The sequence below is a fragment of the Electrophorus electricus genome, chromosome 2, assembly GCF_041902795.1.
Source record: "Electrophorus electricus isolate QZ-2024a chromosome 2, ASM4190279v1, whole genome shotgun sequence".
Lineage (NCBI taxonomy): Eukaryota > Metazoa > Chordata > Actinopteri > Gymnotiformes > Gymnotidae > Electrophorus > Electrophorus electricus.
Genome location: NC_137498.1, coordinates 15,607,149 through 15,623,826, shown reverse-complemented (window position 1 = coordinate 15,623,826; position 16,678 = coordinate 15,607,149). Strand labels below are relative to the sequence as shown.

The 16,678-nt window shown below is 39.4% G+C and overlaps 1 protein-coding gene across 1 annotated transcript; it reads left to right on the top strand.

The window, feature by feature from the left end:
- Positions 1-755: 755 nt before the first annotated feature.
- Positions 756-14,288, top strand: LOC145660309 (uncharacterized). Its single transcript, XM_081724780.1, has 9 exons — positions 756-864; positions 5,821-6,138; positions 9,085-9,398; positions 11,432-11,533; positions 11,667-11,777; positions 11,882-11,949; positions 12,066-12,098; positions 13,441-13,506; positions 13,613-14,288. The coding sequence occupies exons 5-9, from the start codon at positions 11,705-11,707 to the stop codon at positions 13,724-13,726; spliced, it is 354 nt and encodes a 117-aa protein (XP_081580906.1). The 5' UTR covers positions 756-864; positions 5,821-6,138; positions 9,085-9,398; positions 11,432-11,533; positions 11,667-11,704; the 3' UTR covers positions 13,727-14,288.
- Positions 14,289-16,678: the final 2,390 nt, after the last annotated feature.

The window sequence follows — 16,678 nt, the reverse complement described above, 5'->3', positions numbered from 1 at the left end:
TTGAAAGTCTCAGGTAGCCAGCACTGTGGCTGCTGTAATTCCACATGCTCTTGTAACAGACACAGTTGTACTGCGTCTTTAAGAGGGAGCTTTATGGTAATGTGAATTGAGTAACTGAGGGAGAGTGTGTGTGTGTGTGTGTGTGTGTGTGTGTGTGTGTGTGTGTGTTTGTGTGAAGGGAGAACCGTCACCTTTCTGCTCGCCTTCTCTATTTCCTTTACGTGTAAATACAATGAAGGTAGCCGTGTGACCTGGCTTGAAGTGGTCCAGGAGAGAAAAAAAGTCTTTCAGATTGTCCACACCAGTGTGTGTGTCACTCCATGTTAACTCCACGCATCGTGGTTACCCCGTAGCACCTGTTCCTCACTCCAGGTAAGAAGCGTTACACTGTTTTCATTAATAAGCCTTTGAAGTACTTTGGGTGTCGTATTGAAATGAACTGACCAAACAGCAGTGAGAGAGGTTATGTTGGGTCTCACCCCCTGAGCTTCTACAACGTGTCTCTATGACAAAGGACGGAGCCACTTAACTAAGAATGAGACCGTCCTCACTGACAATGTGAGAATATCTGATAGATCACTGACTGATAAAGAAGAAAGAGGACATACCACATGACAACTTACAAAACCTAACGCCTCTCTACATTTGGTGTGTGTGTGTGTGTGTTGTGGTTAGTTTGTCAGTTTCATCTGAATACACTTCCTCTCGACTATAAGTGTAGCTGTGAAGTCATTCAGTAGACTGTATTGAAGAGTGTGTACGGTGTGTATCAGCAGTCCTGCTGTAGCTGTGTGTAGTGTGTGTGTAACTCAGTAAGAATGCTGGTGTGTGTTTATCTGCTCCTTGTGCTCCACGCTGCTGATGGTGAGTGTTACCTTCTCTCTACAGGTGTTGTCATCCTCATACATTCATTTGCACAAAGGTATTTATATCTGGGAGCAGCAGAGAGCAGCAACTCACCACTTATCCCAGATTCTGTCTATCGACCAAGAAATGTTTGAAGTCCAAATTTTGCCTCTTTATTTTAGAACAAAAGCTGTTAAATGCTAACAAACACTGGAGGTCAACAGAAACTCAAATATAGTCTTCGTAAATAGATACCCACAAACTTCTCTCAAGCCGGTCAAACCGCATCCAAGTGTTAATAAATGTCTCCCAGACTAGTCGGTGTGTCGTATAACTCACTGTGAACTAGACAAGTGAAGAAACACGTCACCGGGAAGCGACCTGGATGAGGTTTGAGGACATGTAGCTCGATATCTGACTTATTTACAAATCCTATTAGCTATCGTTGCTGTTGGCTTCCGGTGTTTGTTAGCAATATTAGCAGCGTTTTGTTTTAAAGGAGCGAAATATGGACTCCAAACATGTCTTGTCCACCCGAGTTAAGGGAGAATAAAGTAAATTTGATTCTTCGCCGACTTGTTCCGTTAAGTGGCACTGAAATCTGCGCTGTGGTTCGGTCCAGTAGAGAGGAACCGCTGCTAATTACTTGCTAATTGCTGATTAGTTACTTAAGACCAGCATAAGGTAGGAATTGTAGGGACTTTAGTAAGACTGACAAAATTGAGAAATAAGAAAAGTACAAGAGTATTGTGACTCTTACAAGGATAATTTTGCTCTATAAATCTGTACATTTATAAAAAACGTTTTTTATTATGGTGTGGTATGTGAAATGTGCTCACTTGTTTATTTCTGTTTGTGTTATTTATTCCTCACTTGTTCATTCTGTGTATGATGCAGCTCTTGTCCACTACCCACTTCTGTATCCAGCTGCCTGTGACAGAGGTCACACCTCATTGTAGTTGATTGTATATGTGGTACTGTCCTTTACATGTGGTGTATGATGTATGTGTTTGGTGCTTCTGTGTGTTTTCCCGAGTGTGGGTGGGTTTGGGGGAGAGACTACAGAGGATTCTGATCTCATGAATTTTGACATGCCCATCATATCCCTTATTGAGCTAGCAGTCAAACAAGACAGTACTACTCTATATTACCATGGAGACCAGAGGAGGGGCAGAGCTCACTCCCTGCGGGTTAAAGAGCTGGACTGGTACTGAATAAATCCATTTCAATCAGGAGGTCTGCCCCTCCTCTGGTCTCCATGGTAATATAGAGTAGTACTGACTTGTTTGACTGCTAGCCAGACAGCTGTCTCCCAATGTGAAGACAGTGTTTGTTTGTTTGTTTTAGCCTGTTTATATGGTTTACCCCCATGTTGCTCAGGGACACTTACTATAGTACTTCCTGACACTTCGTACAGTGTAGTGACTCAGATTAGGCTGGACCCCTGCTCAGCTTTCCTGAAACACAGCACATGCTTAACCATATGGTCAACCAAAGTGGCCCAAAGCTCATCTGTGATGGTTGCTCTTCCTCGTCCTCATCCTCTCTTTCCAATATTGGCCTCCATTGATATCCAACCAAGACATTGACCCTGTGGCCTCTTTATAGTGCTCAGGCTCTACAAATAGTGTAGTGCTCCATGTACAAATTAGTCATAATTGTCTTCACCTATGAGTACTGGGTTTGGTTAATTGATAAATGGATGCATCATTTGCATTTGAGGGTTTTCTATAAGAAATGATGTGTCCAATATAGAGAATTGTGTTTAGCGTATTGAAAAAAAATGTGTTTTAGAAATACAAAATGAGTGTAAATCAGAGAAGGTGCTTTTGGTTTAGTATAACAGGTCAGGAGCTGGGCTACATGAGTTAGTGGTTTCAATTATTGTCACATGTCCTTGTTTTTGTGTCTTGCAAAAAACTGTAATATCACAAAAACAGTACAGTTTCCCAGCAAGCACATCTTCCTCCTAGCAAACTTGGAGCACTGTTTATCAGTTTAACAATACATAACTAATACTGTCTCTCTCTTTCTTTCTTTCTTTCTCTCTCTCTCTCTCTCTCTCTCTCTCTCTCTCTCTCTCTGGCTCACACACACACACACACACACACACACACACACACACACACACACACACACACAAAACATGCACAGCTGTTGCAGGATGGCCAGATCCACATCTGAAGGACTTGGAGAAAGACACTTTTACACACACAGTAAATGTACATTCAAAGTGATACTTGTAGATGCAAAAACACACCCTCCCCCCCCCTGCCCTGCTCTCTCTCACACTCACACTCACACTCACTCTCTCTCTCTCTCTCTCTCTTTCTCTCTCTCTTCTTGTTGTGTGTTTGGGGTTCAAGTTCTCCTATGTTGTTCTTCTTATCCTAGAGGCTTAGAAAAATTTACAAATAAAAAATGAACAAATAAAAAAAAATTAAAACCATAAAGACAGTACAGTTTCCCAGTATGCACCTCTTCCTTCTCACATATGTATTGCTAAACTTGATGCACTTTAGCAATACATAAATAACACACACACACACACACACACACACACACACACACACACACACACACAGACATGCATATGCGCATGCTTCCTTTTTGGGTTGGTGATCTTAAAATTCTGCTGTGCTGTTTCTCAGAGTGGTGTGTGAGCGAAATGTTTACTTCTTTCACTCACCCACGAAGATTGTCAAACAGTCTCCAAATCCTCATCAGTGTCAGTGATCTAGCTCTGGACTTCATGGTTTAATCAGTCACTCACTAACTGACTCTGGCAGCATAAATTCACTCCAGTGACTCCAGTTTAAAGACTTTTCTTATTTAGTCCCAAGTTATTCTGATGCCACCATAGTCATAGCTACCAGTTTACAGTTGTGATAATTCCCAGTATGCACCTCTTCCTCCTGACATATTTATTGCTAATCTGGTTGCACTGGGTGCTACGTGGGAAATGTGCTCACTTGTTTATTTCTGTTTGTGTTATTTATTCCTCATTTGTTCATCAATTGGCCAGGAGGCTTAGACAGCCCATGCTGGGGGTTTTGTCTTTTTACAGTTTTAATTTTATTTTGTTGTTGTTGTTGTAACAGTGCAGTGCACACTAGCCTATAGCCTCAATTAGTTACTTTACAGATATCCACCATCATCAAACAGTTGTTAAACAGCTTTTGGCAGCTTTAACAACAAAAAGAACAAAGTAACTAAGAGAAAAGGTGAGAAAATGTTTCTACTTCCTGTGATAACTGTTGGGTTGTGATGACATTGTACTGTCTACATCCAAAGTGGTCTTTACTTTCGTGACTCCTTTAGTGGTTCTGTGTTAGTGGGTGGATTTCACAGCTTCACTTAAGTAGTTTTTTCTTAATAGTATGAAAACTACAACATGATCATAGACTGCTGCATTTCACCTGTACTTTATGAATAATATGAATATCAGACCATCCTCATGTTTACCTGATTAAATGATCAATGTTTATTTTGATCAGCATGTAGTCTAGAGCTCTTCCTGTCTGATCTGTCTAATATTTGCTAAGCTACACATTCAGTTTGGCCCTCTGATCACTTTATGTGCAGGAGTGAAATGATGTGACCAAACAGTGCTGAGGGGGATCACTGTGTAGCACTACTTCTTACTGCAGGATCACTTTACTGAGGATGGGGACTGAACACTGGGAAGCTCAGGAGGAAGTGATGACACTAGAAAGACACTGTTTCACTGTTACATTTAGTCTGTATGTGAGAGAGAAAGAAGTGGAGGAATAATTTATTTTGCACTTGAACACGTCCCCTCTACTGTGGATATTAGTGGGTGGAGAATTTCAGTGGAGTTCTACTGAGAGTTGTAGAGTTCCAGGTCATAGTTGTGTGGTGAATCCCACAAACAGATTGTAGTCTGGGCTGCAGTTTTCAGAGTGTTCCTGTAGTTTTGTAGAGTGTATAAGATGTATAGCAGCGTTACTGCTGTAGCTGTGTGTAGTGTGTTGTGGAATGCAGGTGTGTTTTTATCTGCAGATGTGTTTTTACTTCCTTTTTGGTAATGATGTGCAGACGAAGTCCTGTGAAGCGTTTGAGGTTCTTCCTTATTGTACTGCTGAAGGATTCGAAGCTTTGGAGCATTGAAAGCTGGTGACAAAACAGCGACACCTGGTGGTTCTCAGAAATTATAGCAGCCATGGATTCAAAACTGCGCAATACAACACTCCACCGCCTTCATATTTCATTAAAAAAATAATGATCAGTAATGATGTTTAGTAATTAAATTCTGCAATAATTAGTTTAGAATCATTGTTTCCCTTTTTATGTGAAAACATAATACAAAACTATACTGGGAGACAACAGGTTGACGTTATGAAACATTTACTCTCCCCTTTGGCTTCTATAATTTGCACATTTCCAATTTTTTAGTAAAAAGATAAAGCTTCTAAGTTATAGGAGAGTGCCAAACCTATGAAACAGTCTCAACCTCATCCTGTGTATCTGTGATGTTTGAAGATTCAAACAAGATTAGTCACATGTTATTAGTAACTTTAGTGGTAATGTTAGTGGTTATATTTACTTTAGTGGTTATAGTAACTTTAGTGGTAATAACTTTAGTGGGGTGGGAGAGGGAGAGAAGGAAGGAGGGAGGCAAAGACAATCAATAATCATTATAATCAGACATTTACATCTTATATCTTGATGGTCATGCATCCATCATACCAACATCTATTGGGAAATCTCTTAGTGATTTCCAGTACCATCATCAGTTGGCTGGTACCATCAGTACCATCAGGTGACTGGACCTGGAGCAATTAAGTATGTCATATATAATAATAATGGAGTATGTGATATATAATAATAATTAAGTATGTCATATATAATAATAATAACAGAGTATGTCATATATAATAATAATAACCATTTTACATGTACATGTGCGGCCATGTTTAATACTGAAGGCCTTTATCTGGTGTGTTTCTGCAGGCTGCATGCTAGTAGGGAATCGGAGGACAGACTACATCACTGCATACACAGGAGACTCAGTACTGCTGCCCTGCTCCTGTATTGACCCACACGCCAAACCTGAGAATATTACCTGGAGGAAACACAACACAAACAGAAACTCATGGGACGTGATCACCAGTGAGAGTGAACAGTACAGAAACAGAGTTCAGATGGGTACTGTTCACTCTCCAGGAAATCTCTCTCTACTCATATCACACCTGACTGAAGAGGATAAGGGAGACTACAGGTGTTATCTTAACCAGTGGAACTATAAAGACATCAGACTCACTATTAAAGGTAAAACACTGTTTTTGATCCAAATCCAACTGCAAATGATAAATCCAGCTTTAAGGTTTTCTTATGTATCCACACTAGCAAAGTCTTGGTTGTCTGAGTTACTTGTAGACTTTCTGCTGTCATATTTGTTGTTGTGCTGTCATCTGTGCACATAACCAGTAATGTTTAGTTCAGTGATGGTCAAATACTCCTTTAATTGTAACAAATATCTTGTGCAGTTCAAGTAAGAATGTCTCAGGTTTTAACACACATGGCCTGTAAATCGTCACCTAGGCAGGTTTCAGCTCATCTTTCACCATCACCTCCTCCCTGACATCGCGGTTCCCATGGAGATGCTTTCCCGCGTGCTTTGTTTAGGTGTTCCTAGTTCTGTTCGTGCGTGTCCGGTGCTTCTTTGTTTTGGTTTTTCTGTTCCGACCCCTCGTTTGGTTTTCCTGTCACTGTTTTCATCTTTGTCTAGTTTGCATTCGTTAATCTTTGTATAAATATCCCTTGTTTTAGCGTCTTGGCTGTGGGTCTTTGAATGTGCGCTCTCTCGTCCTCCCGTGAGATTATTGTTGTTTGGTAACGTTATTCGCCTGCTCGTTATTCTAGTGTTTACTGTTTAACTTCCTTCTTGGTAATGATGTGCAGACGAAGTCCTGTGAAGCGTTTGAGGTTCTTCCTTATTGTACTGCTAAAGGATTCGAAGCTTTGGAGCATTGAAAGCTGGTGACAAAACAGCGACACCTGGTGGTTCTCAGAATTTATAGCAGCCATAGATTCAAAACTGCGCAGCACCATAAACAATACAACACTCCACCGCCTTCATATTTCATTAAAAAAAAATTGATAATCATTAATGTTTAGTTATTACACTCTGCAATAATTTGTTTAAAATCATTGTTTCCCTTTTTATGTAAAAACAACAGGTTGGCGTTATGAAACGTTTATTCTCCCTTTTGACTTCCACGTTATAGGACAGTGCCAAACTTATGAAACAGTCTCACCCTCATCCTGTGCTTCAATGACGTCTGAAGCTTCCACCATCAGTAGTCACGTGTTATTAGTAACTTTACTGGTAATAGTAACTTTAGTGGTAATAGTAACTTTGATACAAAAAGGGAAAAATGCGGGAAATCTGCTTACGGTAGTGAGTAATTTCATGTTGCACCCACTAATCTATATTATATAGATCTGTCATTTAGATCAATGTTTGTGTCAAATTCATGCAGTTGAAATTCACTAGAGGAAAACTAGAGGACTGGGCTTTACTTGCATCTTTCTGAAAGAAAAAAAAAAAGCTGCTATCTTTATACTCGTTTATAACACAATGTCTGAAAAACCAGACTAACCAGACTGATTTTGCTCCACCCATGTGAAAACATTAGCGAGGTGGCAGTTAGATGTGACCGAAGTCTTAATAGGAATGTGATGGGAATGTAATTAGAATGCGAATCTAATTGGATCATCTCTGTAAGGTCCCATTTCTGTTAGAATGGATCCTACTCAGACCTTTGCCTGTATAGACAACACCAAACCCCTCACTAAACACAGACACTCAATGAGATGAGGTGGAAAACTGAACAAAGACGAGCACTGCAAGAATGTGATCAGTAGCATGTGTTGTATGTGGCACAATATATATATATATATATATATATATATATATATATATATATATATATATATATATATATATATATATATATATATATATATATATTGTCTGATCTTTCTGTGACTGGTAGAATGGCGTGGCATTAGAGATCAATCAACATTTTATTAGTAACAAAATAAAACACCTTATTTATAGACCAGGCCAGAACACTTTCAATACAGTGTCAGGACAATCATTGTCAAAGCGTTCATTTATAACAGAGCCATATGGGAGTTTTCATTTCAGCCTCTCCAGCCAGTGTCAAGAACAGGAAGGTACTACGTGGTTTGAGGTGTTCACATCTGCTCAGTTTTCCTAGTAACCTCATGTCCCACAACCGCCTTCAGTCCGTGATTGCAACTCCCGTCTTCCCCGGCACAACCTCACCAGATCCTCATCACCAGTTTACTAGTGCCACCTGTGTCTCATCTTTGCTACGCTATTTATTCTCTCTGGTTCCGTTCTTTCCCTGCCAAGTATTATTGCTGTTCTATTGCGTGTACTGAGCAATTCCCTGGCGTGTGTATATCTGGCCATTACCCACGCCTGTTTCGCTTTACAATTGTTGCTTATTCCGCTACAAATAAAACTCGGCTGTTCGCAAGCATCTGGCCTGTTCTAAGATGACACACCTCACTTGGTAAGCAACATCTAATCATTAATGTTATATGCTGGACATGCCAACCCGTTCTGTCTCTGCGGTCTGACGCTGTGGCGGTATTGATCATCAGCCCCGATTTTCTTCTGGGGGTATTGGGGTGGTTATAGTGGCTGTCCTCATTCCCAGCCAGCTCTGTCTCCTGGGGGGTCCAGTTATGTTATTTTAACTGCAAACATATTTAAAACTTGTAAAAAAAACAAAAACAAAAACAACCCAACAACAACAAAAAACCTATAGCCCTTGAAAGAAGTATGTCACCTAATCAACTGACAGTATTGTGTTGTTTGTGTTGTGAAGAGAAGACTGTATGACAGCTGTCTGTCAGAATCAGCCTTTATAAAAGTGTATTTAGGTTTGTGTTAGCTGTTATGAAGGATTTATGAAGAACACTCTTAAGAAATGTGTTAGTAAATTTGAAATGAAGATTTTGATCAAATATTAAAAAATTGTTACACTGGTACTTAACAAACAAAGCTCAAATTGTTACCTAAATGGAGCAACCAAATTGCTCAGTTATAACTATCATTGTTATAAGGAGAGTGAATGTCATTAGAACAATGCTAAAAATCATATAATATTAAAGTAAATATTTATTAATCTAACAAGCAAATGTGGTGGAGTCTGACAGTGGGGTGTGTTTCTATAGGTTGCGTATTGGAACACAACAGGGAGACAAAACGCATCAATGCACACACAGGAGACTCAGTACTGCTACCCTGCAGCTGCACAGACCTACACGCCAAAGCTGCAAATTTCACCTGGAAGAAATACAGCCCAAAAAGAAAAACATGGGATGTGATCTCCAGTGAGAATGAACAGTACAGAAACAGAGTTCAGCTAGGTACTGCTCACGCTCCAGGAAATCTCTCTCTACTCATATCACACCTGACGGATGAAGATGAGGGAGATTACGATTGTATAAGGAATATGAACAACTATACATCAAACTCACTTTTACAGGTAAGTAACTTAGATCCATATTCTTAGTGCATTGATAGTCTCATAAATAAACTGAACTTTAGCAAACTAGTGTTACATTATACCTGTAGCACCTGTTACACCTAAAGAGCACTCTTAGACCATCAAAGGCTGATATACTGGACATAGTATGAATGCTACAGGTCACTTGGGTAGTGTTTTCTCACTGATGTGGCTTGGTGTGATGGGACAGGTAAGGCCAGATGCTCGCGGATGTAGAGAAAAATTTATTTTGTTTCGACTTTTGATGGGTGAACAGACCAGGGTCAAAACAAGGAAAGCCAAGGCAGGGCTAATCCAAATCATACAGGTAAACAGTCCGAGTCCAACAACCAAAGACCAATAACAAACCAAGCAAACTATACAAAAGGGGTAGGAAAAAAATCAGTAGTCTGGAGAACAAAAAACACAATCGAAACACAGGAAAGCAATCAAGGAAATAACGCTCGGTATGCACAGTCAAAACTAGTGGCAATACCTCGCAATGCTGGTGAGGTCTAAACAGGTTTATTTACAGGTGGGAAGTAGAAAACAGGTGCTGTCAATATTCTGGTGATGAGGATCTGAATGAATGTGTATGATTGGATGAGTCCTTGACCTTGCGAGGAATGGCATGTTGGGTGTTGTAGTGTGCTTGGAGTTCGGTCGATGTGACACTTGGTATGTGTTTGTTTGCAAAAGGACAGCTAAAACAAGTCCAGGGTAAATATACATTTCATCCATTTTTATAGGGGTGTATTTGTGGTTAAAGTGCTCTTGTACTTTAAAAATACTTGACTGGGATTTAAATCATGACTTAATCTTCTGGAAACAATCCATAATGTCACTGACCCTCATTTTGTCTTTCATGTTATTTCTAAAGTGCATAGGTGGACTATGACAGTATCAATAAACTGCCAGTGTAAAATTATTTCCCAGCCACACTACATCTTATACACCCAAAGTGACAGAAATGTCATGTTTTTGATTCATTGCTTAGTACTAGATGTGTTCAGTTGTCCAAAGAACTATTTTATCTATTTTACCTCATAATGACATTTTTCTTAAAGAGTCATGCATCCTAACTATGACCATCCACAAACAGTAAGTAGGAACTGTGTGAACTGAAACCTCAAACTACTGAGGTTGGGGAAATACTGTTTTGCACTGGCACTTTGATATTGTCATAGTCAGGACATACAATTTTGATGTAAAATGTTTTACTTCACAATACTTCACAAAATGACAGAAATCCACTGTTTTTGACTTATCACCTTGTACAAGATGTGCTCCCAGTTGTCCAAATGTTTTACCTAAAAATGTTATATTTTTTTATAAACTTTCATGAGTCCAAAATCATGTCTCCTAAGAAAATACCAGCATAAAACTGTTTCTCAGTCACACTAGTTTGACAAAGGCTTTACCCAAAATGATAGAAGTGATCTGTTTTTGACTCCTTCCGTAGTACTAGATGTTTTCCCAATTGTCCAAAGACACATTTTACCTGAAAATGGCATTTTTCTTCATGTGTCCTGACTATGACACTGTCAATAAAATAATAAACTGTATTTCCCAACCACAGAAGTTTAATTACAGGCTATACACCCAAATTGACAGCTTTTTGGTCAACATACACAACAAATTTAAAATATATATTTTAAATACTTTTAATACTGCATTGGGGATTTTATTTTGACATAATTTGATTTGTTTTGTGGCCGTATCACGATGCTCAAGAGGGATAATTTCATTGCATTAGTGCTGACTCTAATAAAACATCATTACTTGGAAAGTCTTCATTATAAAATTCATTATAAAATTAGTTTTTAAATAAACTTTTAAACATGCACTGATGAGCTTGTTCACCTGCCCCCCACTCAGGTGCAGTCACATGTCTACTAGTGTCACGAATGTAAACCACCCTGAATGTTCCTATACACATTTATAATGGGTCAGTACTGTAGCCAAACTTGCAAACACAAGTAGTACTAAAGCAGTACACCATCTTATGCTAACAAACACATCTCCCTCTCCAGGAATCTCAACAACAGAATTTACATCAAGATTTGATGTCAAAACAAGTGCAAAGGCTCCAGCTAATGCTTCCACTACTGACAGTGCAAAGACTCTGACTGACGGTAACATGCATTTACTGCATATCAACATGGTCTCCTAATATCTTAAAAAGCAATTAAAATGCATGCTGTGTAAAAACATAAACACTAACACGCACACAAATACACATAACATTTGTATAACGTTTGCCTTCAGATGTCCAAAACCCTGCTGGTGATCTATTATATATCCTCATGACTACTGCTGTGGGAGCTGTCCTCCTCCTGCTGCTGGGTCTCGTGGGGGTCTTGTACTGGAGATACAAAGGTACACACACACACGCACGCACGCACGCACATGCACACACGCACATGCACATGCACATGCATGCATGCAAGTTGTGGGTCACATAGTCTGGTTTTCTAATGTAGTCCAGAGACATGGACAAACGAGGCTAAGAAAGGGACAAACAGAAGAGAAGAGAGAGCAGGAGACACAGGTGAATGCTCACATACCATCCACTGTAACATAAGAAAAACAACCTCCACATCTTTACTGGCACATGTCCTTCAAGGTCAAATCTTCCATGGTGTGTGTGTGTGTGTGTGTTTACAGGATTGTTCTGCTGTGCTTTGTTCACCTGTTCAAGTGAGTGCTACTTTGTATCTGAATACTGAGGGGGGGGGGGTTCAGATGATACAATGCAATTAGTACAATACAGTTCAAATAAGGGATCACATATCACATACATTACATACATTACACACATCACATACAGCACATACATCACTTTTTTCATTTTTTATTTTTTTTTAAGTTAAACCATCTTTGGGAAAACACAGGTTGTGAAGTTCAGGTTTTGTTGAAGCAGTACCAAATACCTGAGCAGAGGGTTTTATACAGATAGTGTGTGGGGTTCCCTAGTTGTGTGGGGTCCATGTTGAGTTTCTAATATAAAGAGCTCCTGATACACTGATGAATGTTTTTTATGATGGCTGTTGTGATTTCCAGTTTGAAATCAGTGGAGATGGTGGTGTGTAGAAAGCTCAGACTCCACATCACTTACTGTACTGAGTTACAAAGGGAGATGGACAGTTGTCTTATTTCAGAAATGTATCATCCATCTCTACTGTTTTTTGCATGTTGACCTCCAAGTTGTGTTCAGTGCACCACAAAGCCAGACGAGCCACTTGACTCCACTAGCAGTCCCGTCAGTGTTGCTAACGAGTCCTGTTAGGGTCATTTGCTTGATGATAGCTGGAGATGCACTTGTTGGTGTAGCAGGAGAAGAGGAGGGCTGAGAGTGTCCAGCCTTGAGGAACCCCAGTGCTGATGGATAGGGGCTCTGACAGATAAGGTTCCAGGCACACAAGTTACTTTCTATCTGACAGGTAGTTGAAAATACCCTGACAGACGCAGGGTTCCACTCTCAGTTGTGTTGAAAACCGAGCTGAAGTCTACAAACATGACTCTGTCATAGGATCCTAGAAGGTCCAGATGAGTACAGACATAGTGTTGATTGTGACTGTGCATAGTGCAGATTGCTCTGTAAAACTATATCAGTCCAAGGAGGTGGGAGTGATGGACTTGACGTAAAACAGAACCAACTTCTCGAAGCATTTCATGACTACTGATGTTAAAGCTTCTGACCTGTAGGTATTAAGGCTGGTTATATTGTCCTTCTTTGGACAAGGATTATTTACCATTAAATTCTACCTGTGTTTCACTTCACCTGTGTCCTTATGGAGCACAGCTCTTATCACTGCATTCATATGAAAACGGGTCTTCTGGACACGTACCAGTGATTTCACACCACATATAGCATATTGTTGTTGCCTTTTGCATGATGGTCACAGGTGCATAAAGGTTATTGGTGCATTTGAATTGTGCATTTGTGTGCATGTATAGACTCTTATATACAGTATTTTTTCGAAAGTGTGCTTTAGTGTTTACACAAGTTTGCTAATTTTTCATTTCTGTGTTTCTACAGGAAGATTCGAGTGTCCTATACGCAGCTGTAAATCGAAAAGCGAAATGCAAAACAGCACAAGAACAGGTGTGCATCATACTGAATGTGTCTTTTGTAAACGTGTGTGTGTGTGTGTGTGTGTGTGTGTGTGTGTGTGTGTGTTATAACAATTGTTAATGTGTTATTCCTGCAGGATGATGTCACTTACTCCACTGTAGTACACAGTCAGACAACCAAACCAGCATCCACTCCAATGGATAATGCAGATTATACAGAATATGCCAGCATCAAATTAAATTCAAATTAAGCACACGCTCTCACTCACACACACACACACACACACACACACACACACACACACACAAACAAATGCAATCAAGCAAATGGACAAAAAATAAACATACAAAAACATGTACCGCCAGTAAATAGCATGTATTTTATTTGTTTCTTCACTGTAAATGCCTCATTAGGGGTTAATTTGCTGAAAGATGCTTTGAATACTTCTGTGAATTATTAGCTTTTTTGCATGTAATTTATTAGTAGTAGTGTTTTTGTCTTTAATGAAAAAAAAAAATATGTGTAAATGGTCACGGTACGGCCCCTCCTCCCAGACGTCTTTCTCTGTGTGGGTCTGTGTGTGTGTGTGTGTGTGTGTGTGTGTGTGTGTGTGTGTGTGTGTGTGTGTGTATATTCATTCATATGGCCACGCCCTCCCTGTGTTTCACACCTGCTCCTCATTTTGTGTCATTACTGTGCGTGTATATAACTCTCCTGTTTAGTAGTGGATGTTGTCGGTGATTGACCATGTATTGGCCTATGTGCTACATTGTCTGTTGTCTGATGTTAATAAACGGAACTTTTGTCGGCTCGTTCGTGCATCCTGCCTAGCCTCTGTCGTTACATAAATGTGTATATCATTTTATGTCAAGTGCTTTATTGTTGACTTTAGCCATTACTTCACTGTGAGAATTTATTTCTGTTTTAAAAATAGAGAGGAAAAGCCACATGAGTGTGGTTTCTATTTTTACCTGCTTAAAATGACACATTACACATTTATAGAGGTGAAGAATTAAAATGAGTTTAGACTGTGTACTGAATTACCAGTCTATAGGTACACCTGCTCCATAGCTATGACTGTAGAATTAGTTTAGGCTATAAGACATGACACTGTTTCATGGGTTTCTAAATTTCTGAAAGTGTAGATGGGATGTTTTTCATCAAGTTACCGAAATTAGTGCAATATCCATCAGCATTAAAATGCCTTGCCACTGGAAATGACAAATCCTTAATTCTGATGGTCCAAAGGTGTTCAACAAAACAATCAGCAAACATTCTCTTGGTTCCTCCAATATACAGATGAATACATCTCTTGCAAAAGATCAAATAGTCCACTCCTGTAGTAATGCATGAGGAGGAAGAGGTGATAAAAATGGATCCTTTTGTTCTAGTTATTTTATAGTCTTTGCTAATAAGGTTTTATGAAGCACATATAGAGCAGGCTACAGTACCAGTTATTATTATTATTATTATTATTCAACGGGTCATTTACCTCAGTCTTTAAGGGCATGCCTTTGATATTTATATCCGTTTACTGTTTGTTAGTTTACCAACTGTAATGTGTGTGTGTGTGTGTGTGTGTGTGTGTGTGTATGTATATATATATATATATATATATATATATATATATATATATATATATACAGAGAAATTTCAGACAGCGACCCTTCATAAGCTGTGCAAGCAAAGTGCTTAAGAACTTGTATATTTTTCTATAGATATCCACTCGACATCTTTAATTACACTACCTTTAATTACACTACCTTGCAGCTGCTTCCCAGGAATCTGCAGGTTACAAGTTTCCAGAATAAATGTATATTAGAAGTATCTAAATAACACTTCGCCTTTGGTCAAACACATGTCACTTATAACAAGCAAGACAATGTAATTTGGTACAGCACCTTTCATACACAATGGCAATTCAAAGTGCTTTGCACAAATGTATAGTAGCAAGAAAGAAAAAAAAAACAGTAAAATAATATGAAAGATGCCAATAAAAAGGACACCGTGTACACAAGGTACAGGACAGCAACACTGTCAGTGAAATGATAGATAGATAGATAGATAGATAGATAGATAGATAGATAGATAGATAGATAGATAGATAGATAGATAGATAGATAGATAGACAGACATTGGCAATAGTATGTGACTGTGATGCATCACTTTAAGTAGTGTGTTAAGCCATCCAAAATGAGCTAAGCTTTAAAAATACATGATGCAATCTGGTTTATGAGAATACATTAGAATTATTTGGTTCAGTTAACCAACTGCTGTCACGGAACGCTCGCCTTCCCCGAGTCATGTGGTTGGGCCTGCAATGTACAGTGGGAGGGCTGTTCTATTTGTAACCACACCTGCACACACCTGCACCTCGTCTGTCTAAATGTATATAAACCTGTGGCAGAGTGCAAGGTGTTGGTTATTGCTGACGTAGCGTGTGGATGTAACGTGTTGATGTTTCGTGGCAATGTTACATGTTTTCGATATTGTTAACTGTTCGTGTTTGTTTACTGTCAACTGTTTCATGTTCGTATTGACATTTGTAATGCTTGTGAGTGCCGTTATCGTTCCGTGTGTATCTGTAAATAAATGTACGTCCCAGTCGCTGGTGTGAAAATGATCTCCAGTGAGAGTGAACAGTACAGAAACAGAGTTCAGATGGGTACTGCTCACTCACCAGGAAATCTCTCTCTCCTCATATCACACCTGACTGAAGGGGATGGGGGAGTGTAAAGATGTTATCTTAAATGGAGAGAATATAAAGACACCGTACTCACCATTAAATCTCTATCAAGCACAGTGATACTGTCATCATTAGACTGAACCCACAACTTTTGACTGTTCCAGACCTTCTGTGTTAAACTGTGTTTAGAGCAGTACTTTAACCAGATGTTACTCAAATGCACCATTTGTTGTAATGAATGCCGTTAGGGTTGCAAGCAGTCAGCACTGAGGTAGTAGATGACAAGGGGCAGATGTGCTGGACTGAACTAATAGCACTTAGCGAGTCATTTTGGGTCCATCCCACTGGGCCGCCACATCTCTGTGACAACGGACCGAGCCAATTTAAGTAAGAATGAGGACATTCTCACTTATGATGTGAGGCTGTTAAGGAAGAAAGAGGACACACCAAATGACTTTTAAAAACTTATAAAACGCTACTGCCTCCCTATATTTGTTGTGTGTGTTGGGGATAGAA